Genomic DNA, 23609 nt, shown 5'->3' on the forward strand with positions numbered 1-23609 from the left:
AGGCTCTGGCTCAGCTCATCTCACTTGGAAAATTGTTCAGTCATGCTTCTGAATATTGGGTTAGCTTCCTGCCTTTGCCTGTGGCTCAAGGACATTTTTTTTTTAATTTTTATTTATTTATGATAGTCACACAGAGAGAGAGAGAGAGAGGCAGAGACACAGGGAGAGGGAGAAGCAGGCTCCATGCACCGGGAGCCCGACGTGGGATTTGATCCCGGGTCTCCAGGATCGCACCCTGGGCCAAAGGCAGGTGCTAAACCGCTGCGCCACCCAGGGATCCCTGAAGGACATTTCTTACACAGTTCAGGCCTTTGTACCACAATATATCTTGAAAATGTTAGGGGGGGAAACTTGGCCGTGCCCTACTCACACCTGCTTGAGAGAGGACAAACCGTCTAGTCATTCACAGTTTATCATGATAAAAGGTTTAGTGTGAATCAGATCTCCAGTTGCTGTCTTCGATGAAAAAGGGAGGTGGCAAGATGCCATTTTTTTTTCTGTTGACATTGGTAGTACAATACCCATCACCATCAATGATCCCAGCAGAGGGCCACCTGGGTGGCTGATTTGGTGAAATGTCTGCCTTGGGCTCAGGTCATGATCCCAGGGTCCTGGGATTGGGCTCCCTGCCCAGCGGGGAGTCTGCTTCTCCCCACTGCTCGTGCTCTCTCTTGCTGTCTCTCTCTCAAATAAATAAATAAAATCTTTAAAAGAAAAAAAAAAGAAAGAAAAAGGATCCCAGCAGAGGTTAGACTTTGAAAAAAGAATACAGATGGAGGGCATCCTTCCTACCTCCCCTCTCTCCATGGTGAGGCTGCTGGGTTGTCTCATCAGACGGGCCAGCTATGGCCTCAGCCTCCTGGGTTGGCCTGGAGAGTCCCATGGAATGAACTAGATTTAAATCCCTTACTATCAACCATCTGATTATTTTAATCTGTGGCCATCTAATACAAAGGAAGTTACATCATCTAGATTCCCTGCTTTGAGGGACCAACGAATAGTAATATCCATTAAATGTTTTCATAGTCCAAATTGGAAGTGATTTTTAAAAAATCAGTTAATAAGCATTCTATTTTATAGAGACTTATGAAAAAACAAAGTCTATTATTCTTCACTATAACTTTGGGCATAAGTTTAGGGTATCCCCAAAGCACCATCAGCTCAGTGGTTTGCCTGTCTAGTCACTAAATCATTACTATTGATTATTGAGAAGTAGTCTCAATTTAAACAAAATATCAACTTTCCTCCTTTCTCACTCCATTCACTGGCCCATTTGATCCCTCACATACCTACTCTTTCATGCATTAATTCCCACTTCCGTCCAGCCAACCACCAGGTATTTATAAGCACTGACCACAGGTCAGGTACAGTATAGTGACGAGGGCTAAGTAGTGAATAAGTCACACCCTTACCTTCATGGATTGGAGTTTCCTGAAGGCAGGCAGTAAATAGTCTTAGGGGCTACGTTTAGTTTCTCTGCATCTGGGAAGCTTGTCCTGGGCCTGGTCTTGGGAGGGCTTTGGTACTGATGACCTATCACTGTCCTCTGTGGCCACACTTGGGACCCTCTGAGCAGGCAAGTTGAATAATTGCTACCCTGCTTGGTTGATGGCCACCTGCGGTGTGACACCCCAACCCTACAGGGCGGGAGGGTGAGTGGCCTCCAGACCTGCTCTGGTGGGTATGGCATGGGTGCTTGATAAAGGCCAAGACTGTCCACTCATTCATTCCTCAGTGGTGCATTGAGTGGCCTGCACTGTTCGATACTGCTTTTCAAAGTCAAAAGACGTGGTTTCTACTTACGAGAAGCTTCCAGTCCAGTGGGACCTGCTTTTGCAGCCTAGTCTGCTTGTGGGGCAGAAAGGAAATCTTTTAAGACTTACCGGAGAGATGCTATACAAAACGAGTATGAGGACCAGTGATCACACAGAATGCCGATGGAGGAAAAATAAAATAGCCTCAAGGTTTGGAAAGTGCTTTGGGGGAGCTTTGTGCTGCAAACCAAGATTATCAGGTGTGGCTCTGTGGCTCTGCTAGGGGCTCGTCCCATTACCTAGAAAAAGATTCCTTGTCCTGCTAGTTAACGCTTCACAGAATGGGCCTGAAACCCAGACATGAAGATCCAGGTGCCACACCCTCTTCGTGTGGCTTTTTCTTCCTGCTTTCTCAGTCCCTCCCTCCATTCTTTTCTTTCTCCTTCTTCCCTTCTCATACTTTCACCCCAAACCATAAAGTGTACTTTTAGACCATTTGTCTATTTCTTTTGGGAAAAAGTTCTCTTTAGGCATTAGAGTATGATGATTACAAACAGAAATGTTCCAAACTCTCATTTTTTAGGGACGTAGTTGTTGCTTAGTAGCTCGTATAGAAATTTCAGCTTGCACTGGCTTTGTGTAGAATCGACTATTAACTCGTCTGGTCAGTTTTACGAGGGAATATACCTTGGAATTGGTTTCATATGGCCACACCCCATTACAGGAATTGAGGGAATACAGAAGGAAATGGATGAGTCATTTCATGAAAGTCTCAATCTAAAATGCATTTAAAAAATGATTGTTTAATTATGTCGACGAACAGCTTTTCACGAAGCTGTAAGTGCGTGCCACTCCATCGAGTAACTCAGTTGTTCTTTACAGGAGGCAGAGTGGGGAGGACCTGGGCTCTGTTCAGATGGAGCTGGTCTCCCCAGTCCTGATTGTAGGACTTCAGGCAGATGAGTTACTACACTAAGCCTCATCTTGAAAATGGGGGTGATAACAGCACCCCACTTCTAGGATCATTGTGAATAATACAGAAGATAATCACAAAAAGCATCAGCCTGGTGCATGGTGCATGATAAAAATTCAGTAAATGTGAGAGTTTATTATTACTCACCGTTGGCCTAGGGCTCACGATGTGATGCACCTCAAAAAGCATTATGCTATATACTTCACACCTTTCCCTCAGAGTCATGTACAAATCAGACATTTGAGCTGTCGTACAAGCTAAATGAATGAGCTAGCAACTCATGAAGTTTCTCTGCTCAAAAATCCAACTCTGAGTTCCTTTTTTTCTTCTTTTCCTGGTTGCCACCGAAGACTCTTGGCTGGGCTGCGGGGGCTCCAAGGGTAGACTAGGCGAGGCTGCGACTTGTGTGTTTTGCGGTCCTCCCGGCAGAGGTGCTGCCTGCCGGCTGTGGTATGGGTTAACATCAGCAGGCTCCTGCTGGTGACAGCCACCTGCGGTGTGACACCCCAACCCTACAGGGCGGGAGGGTGAGCGGCCTCCAGGGAAACGTTTGTTCTTTCTTCAGGCGAGGCCCGATTGGAGACCGAGCACGTTGCCATTCTCCTGCAGTCTGTTTATGCGGGCCACCTTTAATCGAACAGTTTACCAAGTCTTATCTGTTCCTTCCAGAGTGTTTTACCCTCCCTCACTTCAAAGTGAGGTCACCACCCAGCCTTTATCTGCGGGGGCAGCCACTCTACCTCTCTTGTCTGCAGTGTTTGAGGAACTCCCAGGCCCCAGGCATTTAGGCTGCAGCTTTTCAAAGGTGAAAAGAAAATGCCAGAAGCTGGTTAGCCTGCAGCTTTGGAGGACCTTCCCATAGCAATCTAGTGGAAGAATTGTCTCAGAATAGATTAGAAGAGAAATTCCTCTTCAGCCTGGGTCCCCTGGAGCTCCTGAGGCAGGGACTTGGTAGTATGACAATTGACAGTTTTCAGATGACCCTCAAAATCTTCAGTCGGTTTGGAGTTTGCTTACTGCATCATGCCCTTTGGTCCACTTTAACTGCAGTTCATCATTTTACGCAGAAGAACGTAAAATTGATGGTCGAGGAGGAACAGAGTGCTGAAAATGACTCCCTGCGTGCCCCTTCCTTACTCTTTTCGGGGTCCCCAACCAGAGAGTATCAGAGCAGCCCATCCTTCCCACACACACACGCTCCTCTGTCCTTGCCCTGGTCCGCACCCGTCCTTGGGAATATGTGCACTGACTGCCCATCCCCTATGTCCCGTCCCTGAGGAACGTTCCATACAGATGTACAACCGGTAAACACGTCACCTTTTCCTTCCCTTTCACCGAATGTTTCTCATGGCTGTCTTGTGTCTGTACTTAGTGGCAGCCCCTGCTAAGGCCCCGGCAGCTGCATCATCTTGGTTCTGCTCTGACTTATCATTGATGTAGCGGGTTCTCAACGTCATCCCTGAGTGGGAGTCAGGCTTCTCCTACGAAATGACAGGAAACTTTCAGTTTTATGATTTTAGAAATGCTTAAGAAGTTGTGTTGTGGTGCATGCTTTTAAGATCCAGGACAAACAGGTGAAGGACAAAGGAGGGATAGGAGAAGAGGTGTGTAGGGAACACACGGGGAGGGAAGACAAGGGCATACACCGACTTGGGCTGTTACTTCCGATCTGAATTGGTGCTTCCAATTCAATTCAAGCGTGCTTGCTTGCTTTCTCTCTTTCCTTTTTATAAAAATTTTATTTATTTATTCATGAGAGACTCACAGAGAGAGGCAGAGACACAGGAAGAGGGAGAAGCAGGGAGCCTGATGTGGGACTCGATCCACACCTTGGATCACGCCCTGAGCCAAAGGCAGATAGATGCACAACCACTGAGCCACCCAGGTGTCCTTCAAGCTTATTGGGTTTCTTTCATCTATTAAATGAGGAGAATCATTTCAGTTGATGGTTATTGATGGATGGTTGTTGAGTATCCCAGAGCTTATGCTGGTGACTTGGGGTCTGAGGGAACAGGAGGGAACCCCGGTAGTTGGGGGGCCAGGAGGGGGCATGGGCTGAGGAGTGGTGAGACCCATGTGACACTTCAGCTTGACTGTCTGCTAGGTGTGACTTTGGGCAGGTTCATTAGCCTTTGAGGGTTTCAGTTTCTTTACCTGAAAAATGGGATTTATTTTTTTTAAAGATTTTATTTATTTATTTGAAAGAGAGAGAACAAGCAGGGAGGAGGGGCAGAAGGGGAGAGAGAGAGAGTGAGAAGACTCCCTGATGGGCAGCCCTGGTGGCTCAGCAGTTTAATGCCGCCTTCAGCTCAGGGCATGATCCTGGGGACCCGAAATCGAGTCCCACATCGGGCTCTCTGTATGGAGCCTGCTTCTCCCTCTGCCTGTGTCTCTGCCTCTCTCTCTCTCTCTGTCTCTCATGAATAAATAAATAAAATCTTTAAAAAAAAAAAAAAGGAAGACTCCCTGATGAGTGGGGAGCTGAATGTGGGACTTGATCCCAGAACCCTGGGATCATGACCTGAGCAAAGGCAAACACTTAACTGACTACACCACCCAGGTGCTCCAAAATGGGGTTTCAATGAAAGAAGAAATACAAGCAAAGTGTCCACTGTGGTATCTGGTACGTTAGAGGAGGTTGCACTTCAAGAATAATTGCTAGTTCTTTCTTTCCTTCCTTCCTTTGAGTCTCTCTTATCTCAGCCAAGGGCAGAGAATACGGAACAGAAGTTTGAGTTTTAAAAACCACTGTGCTTAGCAAATGTGTGTGTGTGGGTAGGGGGAGGATTGTGGGGGGAGGTCGATCTCGGAAAATAGTGGTTAAATGTCCATGCACTGACTGGATAAGATCCGAGGAATATTCTAAACTTAACCCACATTATCAGCCTCACAGGAAATTGTGTTAACTGTTCTTTGTTCTGGGCTTTGCCTTATGTTTGGTGACTCTGAGAGATCTATATAAAGATTAATACTTTCTCCTTTCCACACATGCTTCCTAATAGCCCCTCACAAATACTATATCGGATTCCGGTATGTCCATCCTTTAACAGAAGAAGCGATTGAAGACATGGAGAGAGATGGGATCGAAAGGGCCATCGCCTTCACGCAGTATCCGCAGTACAGCTGCTCCACCACAGGTGAGGCTTCACCTTGACAGTGAGGGTGGGGGTGGGAGGAATGCCTGGCCCCAGCCGCAGTCACCAGGGAACCTGAGTGCGGAAGGACAGGATAAATCATCTTCAATTTGAATGGCAAATCCAGCCTGGCTGCTTTAAACATGAGGGTTCAGGTCAGTCTATTTGAAATCTCATGGTTCATCTGTCCCTTGAGTTATGGGCCAGTCGGCCACGAATTACAAATGGTGGGTGGAAGGTGGTTGTCGCTAGCGCTCGGTACCTTAATGTAGTTATGTGATGGATCCGTGATGAACCTGAAGCCTCGTCCTTTGTTTGCGTAATAAACCTTATTTTTATGGCAACTGTAACATTCTTAGTAATGTAGCAAAGGTGATAGCTGTTTCCGCTTGGAAAGCAGAGGTGCCCAGGTAGCATGAGAAATATTGGTATGTTTTTTTGTGATGCTTCATTTATGGGCTGGCTTACTGGTTAAACCAAAAGTCAGCTGGAGGTTCCCTTTGTAAACTTCTCTCAGTGTTCTAGATTTTGGAAGATTATTACTGTGTGTTGTTCCTATAGATTTAACTGGAGCAGGAGAATAATCATGTTTGCCCTCTCTATGTCATTGGTAATAGGTAAAGCTTCTACTGTTGCCCACAAATACATTTCATTGTGTTCTATTTCAGGGATTGGAGTCAGCACATTTTGACTTCCAAATTGCTTTTGGATGTTAGGGCATATTATTTCTATAATTATCAAGAGAAATAAAAGGTTGTTGGAGGAAATGTTCAAACCCTGTTGTGTGCCTTAAATGCTTGTTCAGAGCTCCTATGAAAATGCCTGAGTTCTCAGACATCTCAAGAGTTTGAGTTGTGACTTCCTTTGGAAATGGATCTCTGTAACACAAGATGTCTGCTAATAATGTTATTGGGGAAGAAATCAGATTTTATAAGTTTTTAAGCATACTTTTGCTTGCTTTAAAAAATACTTCTCAAATGTCGGGGTACTTGGGGATGGCTCAGTTGGCTGAGTGTCTGACTCTTGATTTCAGCTCAGGTCATGGTCTCAGGGTCATGGGATTGAGCCCTGTGTCGGGCTTGTGCTCAGCATGGAGTCTGCTTGTCCCTCTCCTGCTGCTGCTGCCCCCTCCTACCCCCGTACTCTCTTTCTCTCTCAAATAAATAAATAAAATCTTAAAAGATACCTCAAATGTAGATATCTATTGTCAACATTAGACAAGTTAAGAAGATGGTTATTGGTACGACAGAGGATTGACTGTGGATTTCATTTCACAACTGACTCTACCAGTGGGTTTCAGGTGTCATTGTCTGTGTGGCTTTTCCCTGGTACATCTCACGTGAAAGGGCAGGTACATCTTCACTCAAGGATGCAAAAGCCTTTGGAAAGCACATTCTTTCTTTGAGGCCACGAGAGTGTTGTTTCCCTGCTGTACCATTTGGGCACACTTTGTTGTGGTAGAGCCGGTATATCCTGTGTATCAATAACACGCAATTTTTTTTAACACGTAATTTTTTAGTTCTATTTTCCCCTTAATTACTGTTTCTGGTAGTTTATCAGATGTTTCTAAGTGACCCAGAAGAACTAACGTGGCTTCCGGAAGTCCTTCTGTGGCTTCAGAAGTCCTGAAGATGATAATTGCCTGTACAGTGTGGCTTGCAGTATGAATATGCCTGTGACTGTGTGATTTCTGGAGAGATTGTTGTCAAGCCCACAGTGGACTCCATTTGGATTTATCTGACTCATTGTATTCCGGAATGGAACTTATTTATCTTTTTGAAAATTAAGTTTTAGGCTAAGTATACATTTGATTTAACTATGGGCTGTATCCGGGCTCTTATTTTAATCTGGGGACATATCAGATAAGCAGTCCTCATCGATACAGAAACCGGTGGATTGGTGTTGGGAAGCAGGGAAATATTTTGGAACATTTGCCCTATGTTAAGATTGAGGAAGAGGCTCCGAGTTAGGCTTAGTTGCATAGGATTAGCCTTGGCCTGGATGCCAGCTCCCCTAGGCAGGAAGAAGTTGCATTCGGTTGGCATCATCTGCCTACCTTCAATCTTTGAATTTTCGTGATTTTGACCTCCTGGTTAAAAATAAAAGTTTTGTTAGATTACTTGTAAGAATTTGTTACCCATTTAACTTATTCTGGGGAACGATGATAACCTTGTAGAAGCAGATAAAAATAGAGAATACTCATGCAGACCTAAATAAACTAGTCTTCTTATCAACAAGTCATTTAAAAACATGGTTATAAAGCTTTTATTGTAAGGGAGAAAATATGCACCTCATACTATTAAATAAAAATATCCCAAGTACTTAGGATACAAAATTGCACCCATGCTAAAATTACAACTTTGTGAAACAAAGCAGCCATACAGGAAAATAATAGGAAAGAGCTATGCTAGAGTCGAATGGTGGCTGTAATAGCATCCTGGATCATGGCCAGTTTCTTTTTTCCTTTCTTCCCCACCCTCTACATTTTCTGCTGGGGTTGATTACCTTCATAATGGGGGAAAAAATTAACCTGCTTTCAGATGTGAGACGAGGTTCCTGCAAATCACTGCAGCTTATATTTCATAAATCCTCTGCCATCGTGTTTCTCACTAGAAATGGCCTCACTAGTCTTTGAAAGGCCATTGCAATTGATTGCTTTTTAGTGATCTTCATTTGCAGGGTAGTTAAATCCATCTGCATTTTAGAGCGTTGAAATGATTGTAATTAGACCGATTGAGTACGGAAGCAGTTACCTATTTCGCACTTACTGCCTTTACTAGTCTGTTTTTCATTTTCATTATAATCAACACACATCTACTAAGTGATCCCCTGTATATTTCAGGGAGCAGCTTGAATGCCATTTACAGATACTATAACAAGGTGGGAAAGAAGCCTGCGATGAAGTGGAGCACCATTGACAGGTGGCCCACACACCCCCTCCTCATTCAGGTAAGCTAGTGGCTGCCGGCAGGCTCTGTTGGCCCAGCGTCTGGAGTGGGTCAGCTTCTAGTCCCTGCCTAGTTGGTGCTGGCCTTCTGCGCCTGACCCTCCTCTTCGCTTAAATTGTGTGCTGGGATTTGAAAAAAGGAAAGGTCATTAGAGACTCAACTTGTTATGACAAGAGAAAATAAATTTAAAGGTGAAAGGTGAGAGTCTTTCCTTTCTTTGGATTAACACTGCTAGTTACAAAGTATAGCAGAATTATATCTTGAGTTTTGTGTTTCCCGATATCCAGGATGGGAAAGGTTACACAGCATGTTTCCATTACTTTACATTTATGTAATGAATGACTGACGAATCCTGTATTTTATGAATCCTAAGGATGGACAAATCTATGTGTTGTGACATGAAAATAGATTTAATGTTTCAGTTGAGAAAGCCATATTATAAGAAATTTCAGATTCTCCCCATATTATATTATACTTATAATATTTCCATTAAGAGATGCTTGATTTTTGGAGAATCTGTTAAAACTACAATTCAAAAGCCAATAGTTTTGGATGGGTGTCACATAGACTCTTTTGCCATTTCTACATGAGAGTAGGATTGGTAATTGCCCTAAAATATACACATATAGTTTTGTTCTGCCAGAGGGGGCTCCTAGTTGAGGTAGGGGACATAGGACGTGATTTAGGACTCATCCAGTTTATGCTTCATTCTGTGGACATTCTATGGCAAAATACCAATTGGAACATTTTTTTTTTTTTAAGCCTGGAGTCACTTAGAGCCTCTGACCACTAGGTGGGGCTAGACATCGTTAAACGCAGACTCTCCCCCACACCCCTCCCCGGGGCAGGCGATGCTCCTTAGGCGCAGAGGTGATGGGGTGGGGGGGTGGGGTGGGGGGGTGGGTTAACACTTGGGTGGAAACACAGGCTTCAGTGAAAATGACAAGGAGGTGCCTTCCCTTAGGGCTCTGCCCTCTGGGCCGCGCTCCCCTTGGCTGTGCTGCCGTTAGCCCTGTGGGAGCCCCAGCGTGCCCCCACTGCTCTGCTCCGGGCAGCCTGGGCCCGGGAGCCTGGGGCTTCAGGTCAGCACTGACATGTGGTAGCAGGGAACCGAGGGATCTGCACAGCATCTGCCTGCCCTGATCCAGTGAGTAATTAGATTTGCATTAAAATTCAGCCCTTTGAAAAGGGGGGAAGCAGAAAGATGGAAAGGTCTCTTAACTGAGGAAGTCTCCGTTCACAAAATGAAAGGGCATTTTAGAGGCATTTATCTGCCCTTCTAGATGGCGTGATTGAAGGCTCTGAGAGCCGCCTGCCCCTTTCATTCCGCACAGAGATTGCACACAGAAAATACCGCAGACCGATTGTGGATGATCTAAGTAGCACTTCTACTCGCCTGTGACTCCTCAGTTTTGACGGCGGCTTAGCGTCTGCCGTAAGCCGTAGCAAATTGTGTTTCTGCTCGCACTTTTGTTGAGATGAGAAAAGGAAAAATGCTAAAATTCTCTGGAAACAAACATTTACGGATAGGCTTTATTCTTCACATCATGTAGCTGATGTGAGGAGGTTTGCTATCTAGCAGAAATTTAAAGAGAGACACGTCAAACCCTAAACAGAAACTAAAAACACAGTTGAAAACGAACACCAAAAATATCATTTTACTGCGCCTTTTCTCCTGGTTACAAGTAGTAGCTCAAAACCGTTATTTTACTACTGTCCACCCAAGTACTGCTACTTCTTGAGCTGCCGGGGTAATTGGAGTAAACGTAGGCTCCAGGCTCCTCTGTGAACTTGATAGCAGGCCTCCTTAGCCGCTCTCTTGTCCGACCAAATGCAGCCCTCCCTGAGCATCCTTAGTTTCCAAGCACTGCAAAGACCACCAGAAAATACTGGTTTTGTTTATGTCTAATCTTACCACATTTACTCTGAAGATGAATTATAAATTTTGGAAAGGAAACTCTCTAGGCACCGTCTTGTACCTTAGTGCATTTATTCACCAAATTTTGAGGGTTTGGAAACAATAATATCTCAGTGCTGATTAGGGAATTATTTGCTCTTCTTATAGTATCAAACACTGATGTATCAAAATCCCAAGAAGCGCAGATGTATGTGGTTCTGGTAAATCATCCTTTATGATTCCTTAAAAAGCCTTCTTATTTGGGAATAAGTTTAAACATGCAGAAAAGTTGCAAGACTGAGAATCGTATAGGAACTCAACTGCCTAGATTCACATATTATTTGCATTTATTTGCATTTATTCCACACATTTGCATTATTTGTGTGTAGATGTCTGTGTGTATACATTTTTTTTCCCTGAACCTTTTGAGAATAACTTCTACCTACAAAATCACCCTTAACACCTAAATGGCAGGGATCTTCTCTGCCTTGACCATGGTACAATATTCAACTTCAGTAAATTTAACATGGATACTTAAATTCATCTAATCTACATTCATATTCCAATTCTGTCAATTGACCCATTAATGTCCTTTGTAGCATTTGCTTTCTGAGTTAAGTGACGAAGAATGATTAAAGTGTAAGATGAAAGAAAGCCTCTTCAGATCGGGTATTTCAGCACCTATTGATGTAAATCGGAAAGAGCCAACTAGACGGAGGGAATTAACTGGTCTGGTGGACAGAGCTTTGGAGGTGGAGGCAGGGCCTGCCTGGCAGCCCAGGTCCCGCAGATGTGACTGAATGGGCCCCCACGTCGGCCGCTCATCCCCCCTCTGTGAATTTAATGAGAGTGGTACAACCTCTCATCTGTTGTGATGAAGGTTGTTACAAAGATCGACTCAGGGAGGATACTGGGCTCAGAAGGAAAAGGTCGTAAAAATAGAATAGTATTTTCTTATTCCTCTACTATTTGTGTCTAATGTGTTTTAACGTGATAGGCCTAAAAGCCAAACTGAGGAAGATTTAGAAAGAGCCTGTAAGCTGTTTTCCTGCTAACCGAGCAAATGAGAGGTCTTAAAACAACTTCTCCTTCCCATCTGTGTCTTCTTTCCATCTGGAAGTGTGCCCTGTTCCTCCCGAGGGGAAGCAGATCCAGAGCGTTCATTTTCAGCGAGCCATTAGCGAGCTTTAGAAGTTTCCCATCAAATTCCCTAGGCCCCTGAAACCGTTATGAGCCATTTTGATGATGAACCAAAGCAAGAAGAGACTGTACTGTTTGCAGTTTTTTTTTTTTTTTTTTTTTTTTTTAAAGAGAGTTCCAAGTTTTTGAGGGTTGCCAGGAGATTTTTTTCGCAGCTCTCATTTTAAAAATATTTTCATTTCCTTCTATTTCTTTCTTCCCACCTCCTTCTAATCCTCCTTTCTTGCCATTCCCGCAGTGCTTTGCAGACCACATAGTGAAAGAGCTGGACCACTTTCCACTTGAGAAGAGAAGTGAGGTGGTCATTCTGTTTTCTGCTCACTCGCTGCCGATGTCTGTAAGTAAGAGCATTTTGTCGGATGACCTAGTGGTAGAGGATTTCTGAATGTGCCAATGGGAACCAGCTTCTAGAGTGCCCTGAGCCCAGTGCAAGGACGAGGTCTAACATCTCCGACTTATGTACGTGCTAATTTAACTAGACTCATTTCTTGAAACCTAATAAGAGTTCAAATAATAATATTGTGAATAAATATTGTCTTAATAAACCCCTTTAAAATAACTTGAAGGTGTGTTCACATACAGGAGTTTTCAGGAAGTGGGACAGGGAAAGGAAGGCTGCCTTTGGCTGCCCCGTTGAAGGAGCTCACCTGCTGTTTCGGTCCACGCCTGGCACTGAAGGGCCTCCTATCGCACCAGGCCACCTCCTGTCCCACTCCTTGTCAAGACCCAACAGGGGCTGTTTGAATTCCAGGAAATGATTACAGTGTTTAATTTCCTAGGCCTTGAGCCCACATTTTAATTTAGCAAGGGGCTGTGGAGTGTGACCTGGGTGCTCCTGCGTTCTTCCCGTGACACTATGTGTTCACTAAAATACCACCTCCGAGCCGTAGCTTGCTGCATATTTGCCAACGAGAATGATCGGGCTGTGTGGTACATGAGGTGCTTGGAGTCAGCGGCCAGGTTCAGCAGCTCAGAACTATCCCTGGGCCTAAAAACCTTGCTTTCAAAGCCAGAGAGGTGGAGAATTACGCCTTCGGAGGTGTCAGGAAGAGTTTGACTCCAGAATTAATGGAGTTAACCTGCATGGCTGGGGCCACTCTTCTCCTCCTCCTCCTCCTCCTCCTCCTCCTCCTGGGTCTTTACTGCCACCTGCTGGTCACCGGGGTCGAGCCCTTACAGCTTCTCTGCTGGGCCACCGCCACCCAGCAGGTGCTGCATCAGCTGTAGGCAGTAGGCAGCCCGGGGAGACCAGTCTCTCTCTGCTGGAAACCTGCCGAGTTTATTTTAACAAGTTCGTATTCTCCCTTGTGGGATCGTGCACATCCGCTTCACATGTCCATCCTGCTGCTCCACCCGCATCCTTTTCATAGCTGTCCTAGGTGTGATGAGGCCGTGTCTGAAGTGCCAGAAGGGAAGCTCTTGAACTGGGAGACGAGGAAACACATTTTTGCACATGAACGATTCCAGGTGCTGCCTTCCCTTCCCTCCCCACCCGCTGCACTTCCTTTCTTCCCCGCAGGGACCCAGCATGCCACTGCCAGGTTTCTTTGCCGCACAGGGGCCATGCAGGGCTGAGAAGGGCCGGGAAGACAGCAGGACAGTCAGGGAAGACAACTGGTCTCTTTTTCTTTTTTTTTTTTAATAATAAATTTATTTTTTATTGGTGTTCAATTTGCCAACATACAGAATAACACCCAGTGCTCATCCCGTCAAGTGCCCCCCTCAGTGCCCATCACCCATTCACCTCCACCCCCCGCCCTCCTCCCCTTCCACCACCCCTAGTTCGTTTCCCAGAGTTAGGAGTCTTTATGTTCTGTCTCCCTTTCTGATATTTCCCACACATTTCTTCTCCCTTCCCTTCTATTCCCTTTCACTATTATTTATATTCCCCAAATGAATGAGACCATATAATGTTTGTCCTCCGATGGAACTGGATGGTATTATGCTGAGTGAAATAAGTCAAATCAGAGAAGGGAAGACAACTGTTCTAGGCTTTTCTTTCCCCTGCACTTGCTTCTAGTGACTTTTTCCTCCTTAGTAATTTTTTATTTTTTTAAGATTTTATTTATTCATGAGAGACACACAGAGAGAGGCACAGACACAGGCAGAGGGAGAAGCAGGCTCCCTGCAGGGAGCTGGATGTGGGACTTGATCCGGGGACCCCAGGATCATGCCCTGAGCCAAAGGCAGACGCTCAACCACTGAGCCACCCAGGTGCCCCTTAGTGACTTTTTAAAGATTTATTATTTGGAAGTAATTTTAGACTTAAGGCAAAGTTGTAAAAATAGTACAGAGAGTTTATATATATATAAGATATATAATATATATATATTATATATCTTATATATATATGCCCTTCCCTTAGCTTCTCCGCGCTGACCTCTCCGTAACCGTAGTACAGTGACCCAGAGCAGGAGGCTAACAGCGTGCAGTGCTGTGAGCCTAAGGCCAGGCTTTATTAGATTTCACCACTTCTTCCACAATTTTCCTTTTCTGTCTGGGATCCAGTCCAGTGTCCCACGTATCTTCTCAGTCTCCCTCAATCTGTGACAGTTCTCATGCTTTCCTTGTTGTCAGTGACCTTGAGGTTTTTGAAGAGTGATTTAGTGGACTGTCTGCTATTTTGTAGCAGGCTCCTCCATGGAAATTTGTCGGTATTTTGCCACGATTAGGTTGAGGTTATGTAGTACTTGGGAGGCACAGCCCAGGGTGATCCGTCCGTCTCAGTGCATGATATTGGGTTGCATGATGACAACATGTTCTCTGCTGGGGACGTGATCCTTGGTCATTTGTCTATGGTGGTATCTGCTGGATTTGTATATTGTAAAGTTACCATTTTTCTCTTTGTAATTTAAAATATCTTAGGTGATGGACACCTGGGTGGCTCAGTGGTTGAGCGCCTGCCTTTGGTTCAGGTCGTGGTCCTTGGGGTCTTGGGATCGAGTCCTATGTTGGGCTCCCCATGGGGAGCCTGCTTCTCTCTCTGCCTGTGTCTCTACCTTTGTTTCTGTAAACAAAGGTAGTAAATAAATAAAATCTTTAAAAAAATAAAATATCTTAGGTGAGATACTTTGAGACTATGCAAATGTCTTGTTCCTAGACTTGTGCCCACTAATTTTAGTATATACGCCTTCAGTATATCTCGCTGGTAGAAATTATTTCTGTGTGGTTCTAATGGCGACTTTATATTTCCCTCATTCATTCTGTATTTAGGTTTCTAATGTTTTTTTTTTTTTTAAATTTTATTTATTCATAGACACAGAGAGAAAGAGGCAGAGACACAGGCAGAGGGAGAAGCAGGCTCCATGCACCAGGAGCCTGATGTGGGACTCGATCCTGGAACCCCAGGATCACACCCCAGGCTGCAGGCGGCGCCAAACCGCTGCGCCACCGGGGCTGCCCTCTAATGGTTTTTTAAACTAACTTTTAGTAATATCATAAAATAGTTTATCAATATTTCACTTCAACAATAATTATTGAGCACTGTTGTATCTACTATATTCTAAGCTCTGTTCCCTCCTCTGTCATATGGGAATGAACAACATAGACAGAAGTCTTTGCCCCAGAGAGTGGGGGTGGGAAACAGATAATGAACACACTACAGGAGAAGATAGTATGGTGTGTTAGGAGGCCACAGGTGGTATGAGAAGCAATAAAGCAGTGTGAGAAGTTGGGGAGTCAGTACACAGCTAAATGTTAAAGCAGTGAAAATAAAATTCCTGTTGAACATTTTTACGAGTATCAACAAGCTGTTGGGTCAGGATCAGTCATCAGACATTCACTGTGCACAGAGCACTCACCTTATAGTCCGTTGCTGTGGGGCCCATGGGGGGAGGACAGGGATCAGGAGTCACAGGTGGTATTCTCGAGGAGCCTCAAGTCTGAACCCATGTGCTGCTTCTCCCCTCCATCTTACTCCACCAGCAGTTGCCCCTGTGTTGAGCTGGCTCCATGGACTCCGCAGGTCCATGAGCCATCCATACAATACTCTCAATTCCTGCCTTCCCTATTTCAGGTGGGGGAACCGAGAGACCCCTCCTCCCTCATTAGATATTGTCAATCTCCCATGAATAACATAGACGTAGAATTTGACATATTCATAGGTACTTAGAGGTGAGTGAGTGCATTGTTCTCCTTTGGCCTTTGAGGAAACAGATCCAAGCAAGTGAGGTGATTGAGCTCAGATTGTATCATCATTAGTGTAGAAGACAGAAGGGGGGACTCCGGTCCCCGGCTCACGCCACCTCACTGCGCAGTCTGACGCTCTTGGAACCCTTTGCAGTGTTGGTGACTGAACACCTGTGTGTCTCTGCTGCAGGTGGTCAACAGAGGGGACCCCTATCCTCAGGAGGTTGGCGCCACTGTGCAGAGAGTCATGGATAAGCTGGGTTACTCCAACCCTTACCGGCTGGTTTGGCAGTCTAAGGTAGGTGGCTTCTGCTCGTTTGCCAGCAGTCAGCAATTCTGAGCACATTTATTTTAGGACTTTGTTATAAAATGATAGATTCGGCTCTTTCATATACGCAGAATGTTCTATAACCTGGTGGCTCACCATGAGCAGAAAGAACTCTGCAAGCAGGTAAAATGGAGGGGAAGTCAAGTGACTAGTTGAATGTCATTGACTCAATGTATTATTTTTAGTTGTAATGACAGAAATGATCTTTTCTTTATATTATGCCAACTTCTAGAAGGATTCAAGCTTAATATAGAAACAGCAAAGCCCAGTAGAGCAGATGTAAAGCGTGGCCCTCCCTCCCACCGGGAGGCGTGTGTGTGTCCAGGGCAGTGGACTGTGGTGTGTCGGAGGCTCAGGGGGAGAAGTGGGTCCCTGTGTGCATTCCATCCTGCTTTCCCACAGGTTGGTCCAATGCCCTGGCTGGGGCCTCAGACAGACGAGACTATCAAAGGGCTTTGTGAGAGGGGGAGGAAGAACATCCTTTTGGTTCCAATAGCATTTACCAGCGATCACATTGAGACCCTGTATGAACTGGACATCGAGTACTCTCAAGTTCTAGCTAACGAGGTGAGTGTGATTATTAGTCCCGCTAATAAACTGTGATTTGTTTTGAGAGGAAACTTGCTCTGCAAGGATGTAATTGTATCATTCAAAAACACCGGTCAGTGGTTAGCAGAGGGGAGGTGGGTGGGGGATCAGTGAAGCAGGTAGAGAGGATTAAGGGTACGACCTGTCTTGATGAGCCCTGAATAATAGGCAGAATTGTGGGGTCACTATATTGTACATCTGAAACTAATATAACACAGTATGTTAACAATACTGGAATTAAAAAAATATTTTGAAAGGATTAAAAACAACATATCGTTCGATATATATGTTTGCATGTAACATGGCCTCACTGTTCTGAATAATACTTAACCTGAGTTAATCCGAGCACATCAGGTTAATTCCATGTCAGCAGGAAGCACTTTTGTGCCTTTGTGAAACCAGATGCCCAGGCATCACTGCGAGCAACATCATTTTGTCTAGTTTGAGTTCCTGTACTACATGGAAGTGATAAAAAAAAAAAAAAAAGCAACAAAAAAACCCTGTGCTTTCTTAAGAAAAAATAATTGTACTTTCCACCAATTTGGAGGAAAAGAACTGTATTGTGCTATCATTCCTTTTCTTGGCCCAATAGTGCCCTTTATTTGGGGCTTTTACACAGTTTCTTGCTGGCTTTTGAGGCGTAGAAGAGTCATTGTCATGAAAGAGAAGACCGTAGAATCCACACTGAAGCAGTGTGTGTTGTAATTCCCTTGACCTGCTTCATATACTCACTCAATTAGCTGCGGTGTTGTGATCAATCTGGTTATCGAAATAGCAAATACCATCCTTAGTGTCTTGTAATGTAAGATGGATGTGAATTATCATTCACAGTGGAGAAAAACTTACTGTTCACCCTTCTTATGGCTTCGGAGGGCCGGCCTGAAACCCGAATCCAGTGTATAGCATTGTTACCCTGGGAATCTTGGGACCCAAGAGCCCGTCTGGCCCCATCCTCTGCCAGAACTCCCGATCCTGGTCACCCCCATGCGTGATTGATGGAGGCCTGGCCTCAAAGGATGCTTCACCCTCTCCGGGACTGGGTGGCAGGTGCAGGGCAGGGTGAGAGTGGGTCGGGGAGAGCTTTAGCCAGCACCCAAGCCCACAGGTTTTTGTTTATGCAAGCTGGTCATCAATCAAACGGTGAGGAAGTTAGAGGGTGCCTAAATTACTTGTCAGTAATTCTGATACAGAATTACGGCACAGTTGTGATCGGCTAAAGTGAGGTTGCAGGGTTGTCCGTGGATTTCATGTAATGGTGCCTTCCAAAGCCTACCCTGACTCTGGCTGCGCATGAACTTCCTAAAAAGACTTCACGTGCAGATATAGTTCATACCAGTGTGTTTGGAAAATAAGATTTTGTTTGTATTGAACAATAATTCACACTCATTAATATCACTAAAATGAGTTTATTCCTTAGTAATCAAATGGGTTAATGGTGACTAATAAATTAGTCCACAGAGAGAATAAAGAAACTACGTAGCTACAGTTTACTTCATTGTTTCGATGGGAGAATATGTTTAAAATGACTTTCTTTAAAAGGTAGTTTGAATTTTTTCCCAAGATGAAGTTACTGCTTTTCGAAAATAAAAATACTAAAGAGCTCAGACAATTCAGAGAAGGATCACATAGAGAGTAGAGCTCACTCAGAATCTTACCCCTGAGAGGGGCCGGGGTGGCTCAGTTGGTTGCATGTCTGACTCTCGATTTCAGCTCAGGTCCTGATGTCAGGGTCATGAGATCCAGCCCGGTGTCCAGCTGTGTGCTGGGCATGGAGCCTGCTTAGGATTCTCTCTTCTTCGCCCTCTGCTCCTCCCCTGCCTCCCACTCTCTCTGTCTTTCAAAAAAAAGGAATCTTACCCCTGAGAGATAGTTAATATTTTGATAAAAATAAGTCCCCTTTTTTCTCTAAATATATGTGTGTACCTTAATAAAAATGGCATTCTTCTACATGTTTAACAAAAATGGCATTTTATTCATATTATTTTATAACCTGTTCTCCCTTAAAAATATCTTATGGCTCTAAATCAATAAATGTAATTAGATGTACATAATTATTTTTAACAAATCCTTGATCAGTATATGTTTAAGCTGTCTCCAACTTTTTACTTTCCTGAACTGTTTTGTAATAAGCATCATCTTCTTTTCCTTTTTCCAGTTGTTTTCTTAGGGAAAATTCCTAGAAATGGAATTTAAATATTGGTAGAGATTTTACTGGATTGCCCTACAGAGTTGTATCCTTTAACTCTCCCGCCTGCGGTGTTCAGGAATGTTGCCAGCATTGCTTGTCCTGCTGTCACTGACTTCTACCTGGAGTTTTAGAATACAGTTTTTTTTTCTTTTGTTTTAAAGGTTTGTTTATTTATTTATTTGAGAGTCAGTGTGCAGGGGGGTGGGGCGGAGGCAGAAGGAGAGAGAATTAAAAATTTTTTTAATTTAAATTCAATTTGCCAACATACAGTATAACACCCAGTGTTCATCCCGTCAAGAAGGAGAGAGAATCTTAAGCAGATTCCACAGTCAGCGTGGAGCCTCACATGGGGCTCAGTCTCACAACCCTGAGATCATGACCTGAGCTGAAATCGGGAGTCGGTCGCTTAACCAAGTGAGCCACCCAGGCACCCCGCATACAGTTTCTTTTTAGGTTGAGAACTCTGTGTTTGGTGAATCTCTGCATTTTCCCCATGCCAGTTAAAGCTAACTTAAAAGATGAATCTAAAAGCCACAGCATTTCAGAAAGGGAAAGAGAAGATCTTAACTATCTGAGTGAACAATAATTAGGTGCTCCTTAATTATTTGGGGAATAATCAACTGCGTATTAGCAAAGGTGATAGTAAAACAGTCCTCAGGCTTTATTTTGGATTTTTCTACGTACGAATATATTTAAAAACCCCACTCTGCATTGGATCCCATCTAGGTTCAATATACATGAAATGCATCTACCTCTTTTGGGCAGTTGGAATCAAAACAGGCATAAAGATTTATTTAATTAAGGCAACATTGTGCTTAGGTAGAGTCTGTAAAAGTGTGCATTAGAAAGGTGGAATTAAAAAAAGAATCATAAGCAGATTTGGATTACTTGAGAGTTCTGTCAAATACAGCCTCAAAAACGACTTGGAAACTGAAAACCTATGGGAAGATAACAGGGTGGGGGGAAGGAAGAGAAATTGAGAGCAATTTTATGATAACGGAGGTGAAAATCTACATCCGTGTCTGAGCCCGGGACGGTTTTCATTTCTGAGTCATCTGGGAACACTTTGGAAATCAGACTTTAAGCTGGGTATGTATCTAAGTTCATTTATTTATTTTGTCATAGCGGTTTCTTTAAAAAAAAAAAAAAAAAGGAAACTAAAACATGGATGTGTTTTTCCTTCTTTTTTCTCATCTGATTCAGTGTGGAGTTGAAAACATCAGAAGAGCAGAGTCTCTTAATGGAAATCCATTGTTCTCCAAGGTATCTATAGTGTTACAACCACTTTAGTAGAACATATCGGAGAGAAATCCTCTGAGAAACTCTTACAGAATATTGGTTTTCTCACATATTAGAACATTTTGAGTTCCAATTAATTACAAAAATAAAATCGAATTCCTTATACTCTTGCTCCTTTTTCCTTTAGATAGCCCCAATTTTCTGATTCCTCCCACCTCTGACTATGTCTAATTTAAGACCTGCCTTTCCGGGGCAAGCCTTAGCAGGTGGGGTAAGAGGATGTTCTTCTCTAAAATCTCTATTTTAACTTTCCTCTAAGCTGGGGATCCTGAGCAAATGAAGATATTAGAGACTCCAGTTCAAAGCAATCATAATTCAGATGAAAAGCTGCCCTCCGCCACCCGTGGTTATTGGGGCCGATGGGAGGGGGAGACGCATGGGGAGACCGCAGACGTTTTGCTTCTGAGGAATCTCTGCTTCTTGTCGCCCGTCTTCCAGGCCCTGGCCGATCTGGTGCTCTCACACATCCAGTCAAACGAGCTGTGCTCCAAGCAGTTGACTCTGAGCTGTCCGCTCTGTGTAAATCCTGTCTGCAGGGAGACTAAATCCTTCTTCACCAGCCAGCAGCTGTGACCCCCGCCCGAGGACCCCGCGGGATTAGGCAAATGCCCAACCCCCAGATGCCCCTGTTGTGGAGGAGCTGTATTTAGGGGCCAAGGAAGACAGTTACATCGGGATCTGCACAGCCTTTGGGCACAAATTGTGTGATTTCTTGAGGAGCAGACTCTGAAATCCTTACTAGGGTTTTCTGTTTTTCTATACCAATGCAGTAAGCATTTGTATGCCCCCTCTGCGTGTAAAGGTACCAGTTGGGAATGTCCACTGGGTTATTTTAAAAAGGAGTTTTAAAAATTTCTCTTAATAGATGCACCCATATTTTAAATAGAGATTTTGGTTTTATTGCCCAAAAAAACCTGCCAGGGTATAGAGAGTCCCCTCTCTGGGCTGTCAGTGTGAATGCGATCTGTTTACAATCTTGTGCATAGAGCTGTCCTTGTTTTTGAAGGGAACATAGTTAAGTAAAGGAAATATAATTTGAAAGAGAACTGTTACCCGACCTTTCCCTCGGCCCACGGGTTCCAGAATGCCGGTGAGGTGGTGTGGTTGCCTGTAGTGGCTGCTTTTGCCAGTGATGTCACCGTTAGTTGGCCATTTGGGTACTCACATGTGAGCCTCACTTTCTTCACCCTAAAACCAATCAGGTGCAGACTCCAAAAGTGGTCTGAGAGTCCCCAGGCATACAAGGCTGATAAAATGTAGAAACCCAGCATTTGCCATCCATGCCTTGGTGAGGATCTTGGGTCCCACTGCTTCCTGTCTGCAAGGCCAGTGATCCCAGGATGTGCTGACATTGGGCTTCATCTTTATAGCTCATCCCAGGACCCGAGTGAACCTTGCCATGGAGCATCTTCTTTATTTTGGTTGAATGTCTTCTTTCTGCCTATTTGTGTGAAGCCTTATTTTTATAAAGTCAGCTATGTTTTGTAATCTTGAATTCTTATAGTTTTTATCATAAAATTATATAACCCTCCTATTGGAAGTTTGAAAAATAGAGAAAAGAGAAATAACCACTCTAATGCAACAGCTACTAATCATATTATTATATCTCATGGCAGTCTTTTCCTGTGGATATTTTTAATGCCATTGTAACCTTGAATTTGTGAGTGAAGGGTTGCTCTAAAAATGTAGAAATAATGTGAGATCAGAATCTGATCTCCTATACTTGGATTTAAATGGATTAAAAAAATCTCTGATGGATCCGTAATGAATTTGTAATGATTACCTTCTCTTTCCTCTAGGCTCTAAAACTTTGTTCTTCAAAAGAGCGTGTCTTTGATGTTTGTAAAGCCGGTTCATAAAGTGGAAGTATTAGAGGAGCCATAGATCTCCTATATTTGGGATTTACTATATTAATAAATATTATCACATCGTTAAGATTTTAACCATTTGATTCATGCTCTCTGTGAAGTGAAAACTAATGCAAGTCAATTAATAATCAAAATTATTAAATAGGGGGAATTTACTTTGGGATGCAAGAAAAGAAACAGGCCATCTGTTTTAGTTAATAATTTTCCCACACTGATAACAGCTCTGAAATTTGAGTAAGGTGTGCATTTTTTTTTCCAAATTGGTCTTCCTATTCGTAGATTGTGTTTCCGGAGAGAGGTACAAGGCATAGGTAGTGGGCTGTTTCCATCAGCTTCGGGGGGATTAGATTTAAGCAGTAGATTGAGTGACTGTCCCACGGTGAAGTGAATGCTCTGGGTTAGTGGATGGCCCCAGAGGGCAGCATGTGCTTGCAGCCGTTCTCCATGTGTCCTCATGTCTGCTGCCACTGCTTCACGGTACAACACATGTTATGATGCAGATGTTACAGAAAACTCCAAGAGCTCTTGCTAGGATATCTGAAACCCCTCGTTTGCTAAGGAAGCTTCTGACTCAACAGTGAGTGGGCTGTCTGGAATAAATCCGTGATTCTGAGCAGGACCAGAGCGGCCCTTGTAGTGAGAAGCAAAGGGGGTGGTACTGGGATCCCCGCTCATGGCATGTGTTGTTCTGGGGAGGGTCACCTGTGGCTTATTAACCAAAGATGGGTAAGGGTCACACTCGAGGGCTCGAGGGGGGCAGGTGGTAGGAGACCGGTGATGCTACTTGTCCACTTTGAAATCCAAGCGTTTGCCCTGGTGATTATCCAGTGTGCCGCTGGCAGTGCCTTCAAGCTGCGCCTACCGACACCCTGGCTTTAACTGAGGAATCAAGCTATAGAGGAGACTGGCCGGCGTGTGACAAGGAGGCAGTGCAGCCTGCCAGGGGTCCTTAGAGGCCCAGCTCCCTGCAGGTATAGCCCAGGAGGAAGGAATGCTCCTCAGGAATCTGCATTCCTGAACGACTTAGCTTTTTTTAAAAAAGATTTTATTTATTTATTCATGAGAGGCACAGAGAGAGAGGCAGAGACACAGGCAGAAGGAGAAGCAGGCTCCATGCAGGGAGCCCGACGCGGGACTCGATCCCAGGACCTTGGGATCATGACCTGAGCAGAAGGCAGACGCTCAACCACTGAGCCGCCCAGGCGTCCCACGACTTACCTTTCTTAAAGCTAACAGAAATGTTTGCACTCAAGGCTTTCTGCTTCAGGAGACATGGAACTCCTTGTTAAAAGCCCTTCACATGC

The 23609-nt window shown here is 44.2% G+C and overlaps 1 protein-coding gene across 1 annotated transcript in view; it reads left to right on the top strand.

Moving 5' to 3' along the window:
• FECH (ferrochelatase) overlaps positions 1-22380 on the top strand; it is a 37332-nt gene extending 14952 nt beyond the window's left edge. Inside the window, exons 5-11 of the mRNA XM_077891911.1 lie at positions 5730-5864; positions 8704-8810; positions 12145-12243; positions 16225-16332; positions 16765-16929; positions 20342-20401; positions 20876-22380. Of these exons, the coding sequence (XP_077748037.1) occupies positions 5730-5864; positions 8704-8810; positions 12145-12243; positions 16225-16332; positions 16765-16929; positions 20342-20401; positions 20876-21010 (809 nt within the window). The 3' untranslated portion in view covers positions 21011-22380. The remainder of the gene's footprint in view (positions 1-5729; positions 5865-8703; positions 8811-12144; positions 12244-16224; positions 16333-16764; positions 16930-20341; positions 20402-20875) is intronic.
• The last annotated feature ends 1229 nt before the right edge of the window (positions 22381-23609 follow it).

This window comes from Canis aureus, chromosome 1, assembly GCF_053574225.1.
Source record: "Canis aureus isolate CA01 chromosome 1, VMU_Caureus_v.1.0, whole genome shotgun sequence".
Lineage (NCBI taxonomy): Eukaryota > Metazoa > Chordata > Mammalia > Carnivora > Canidae > Canis > Canis aureus.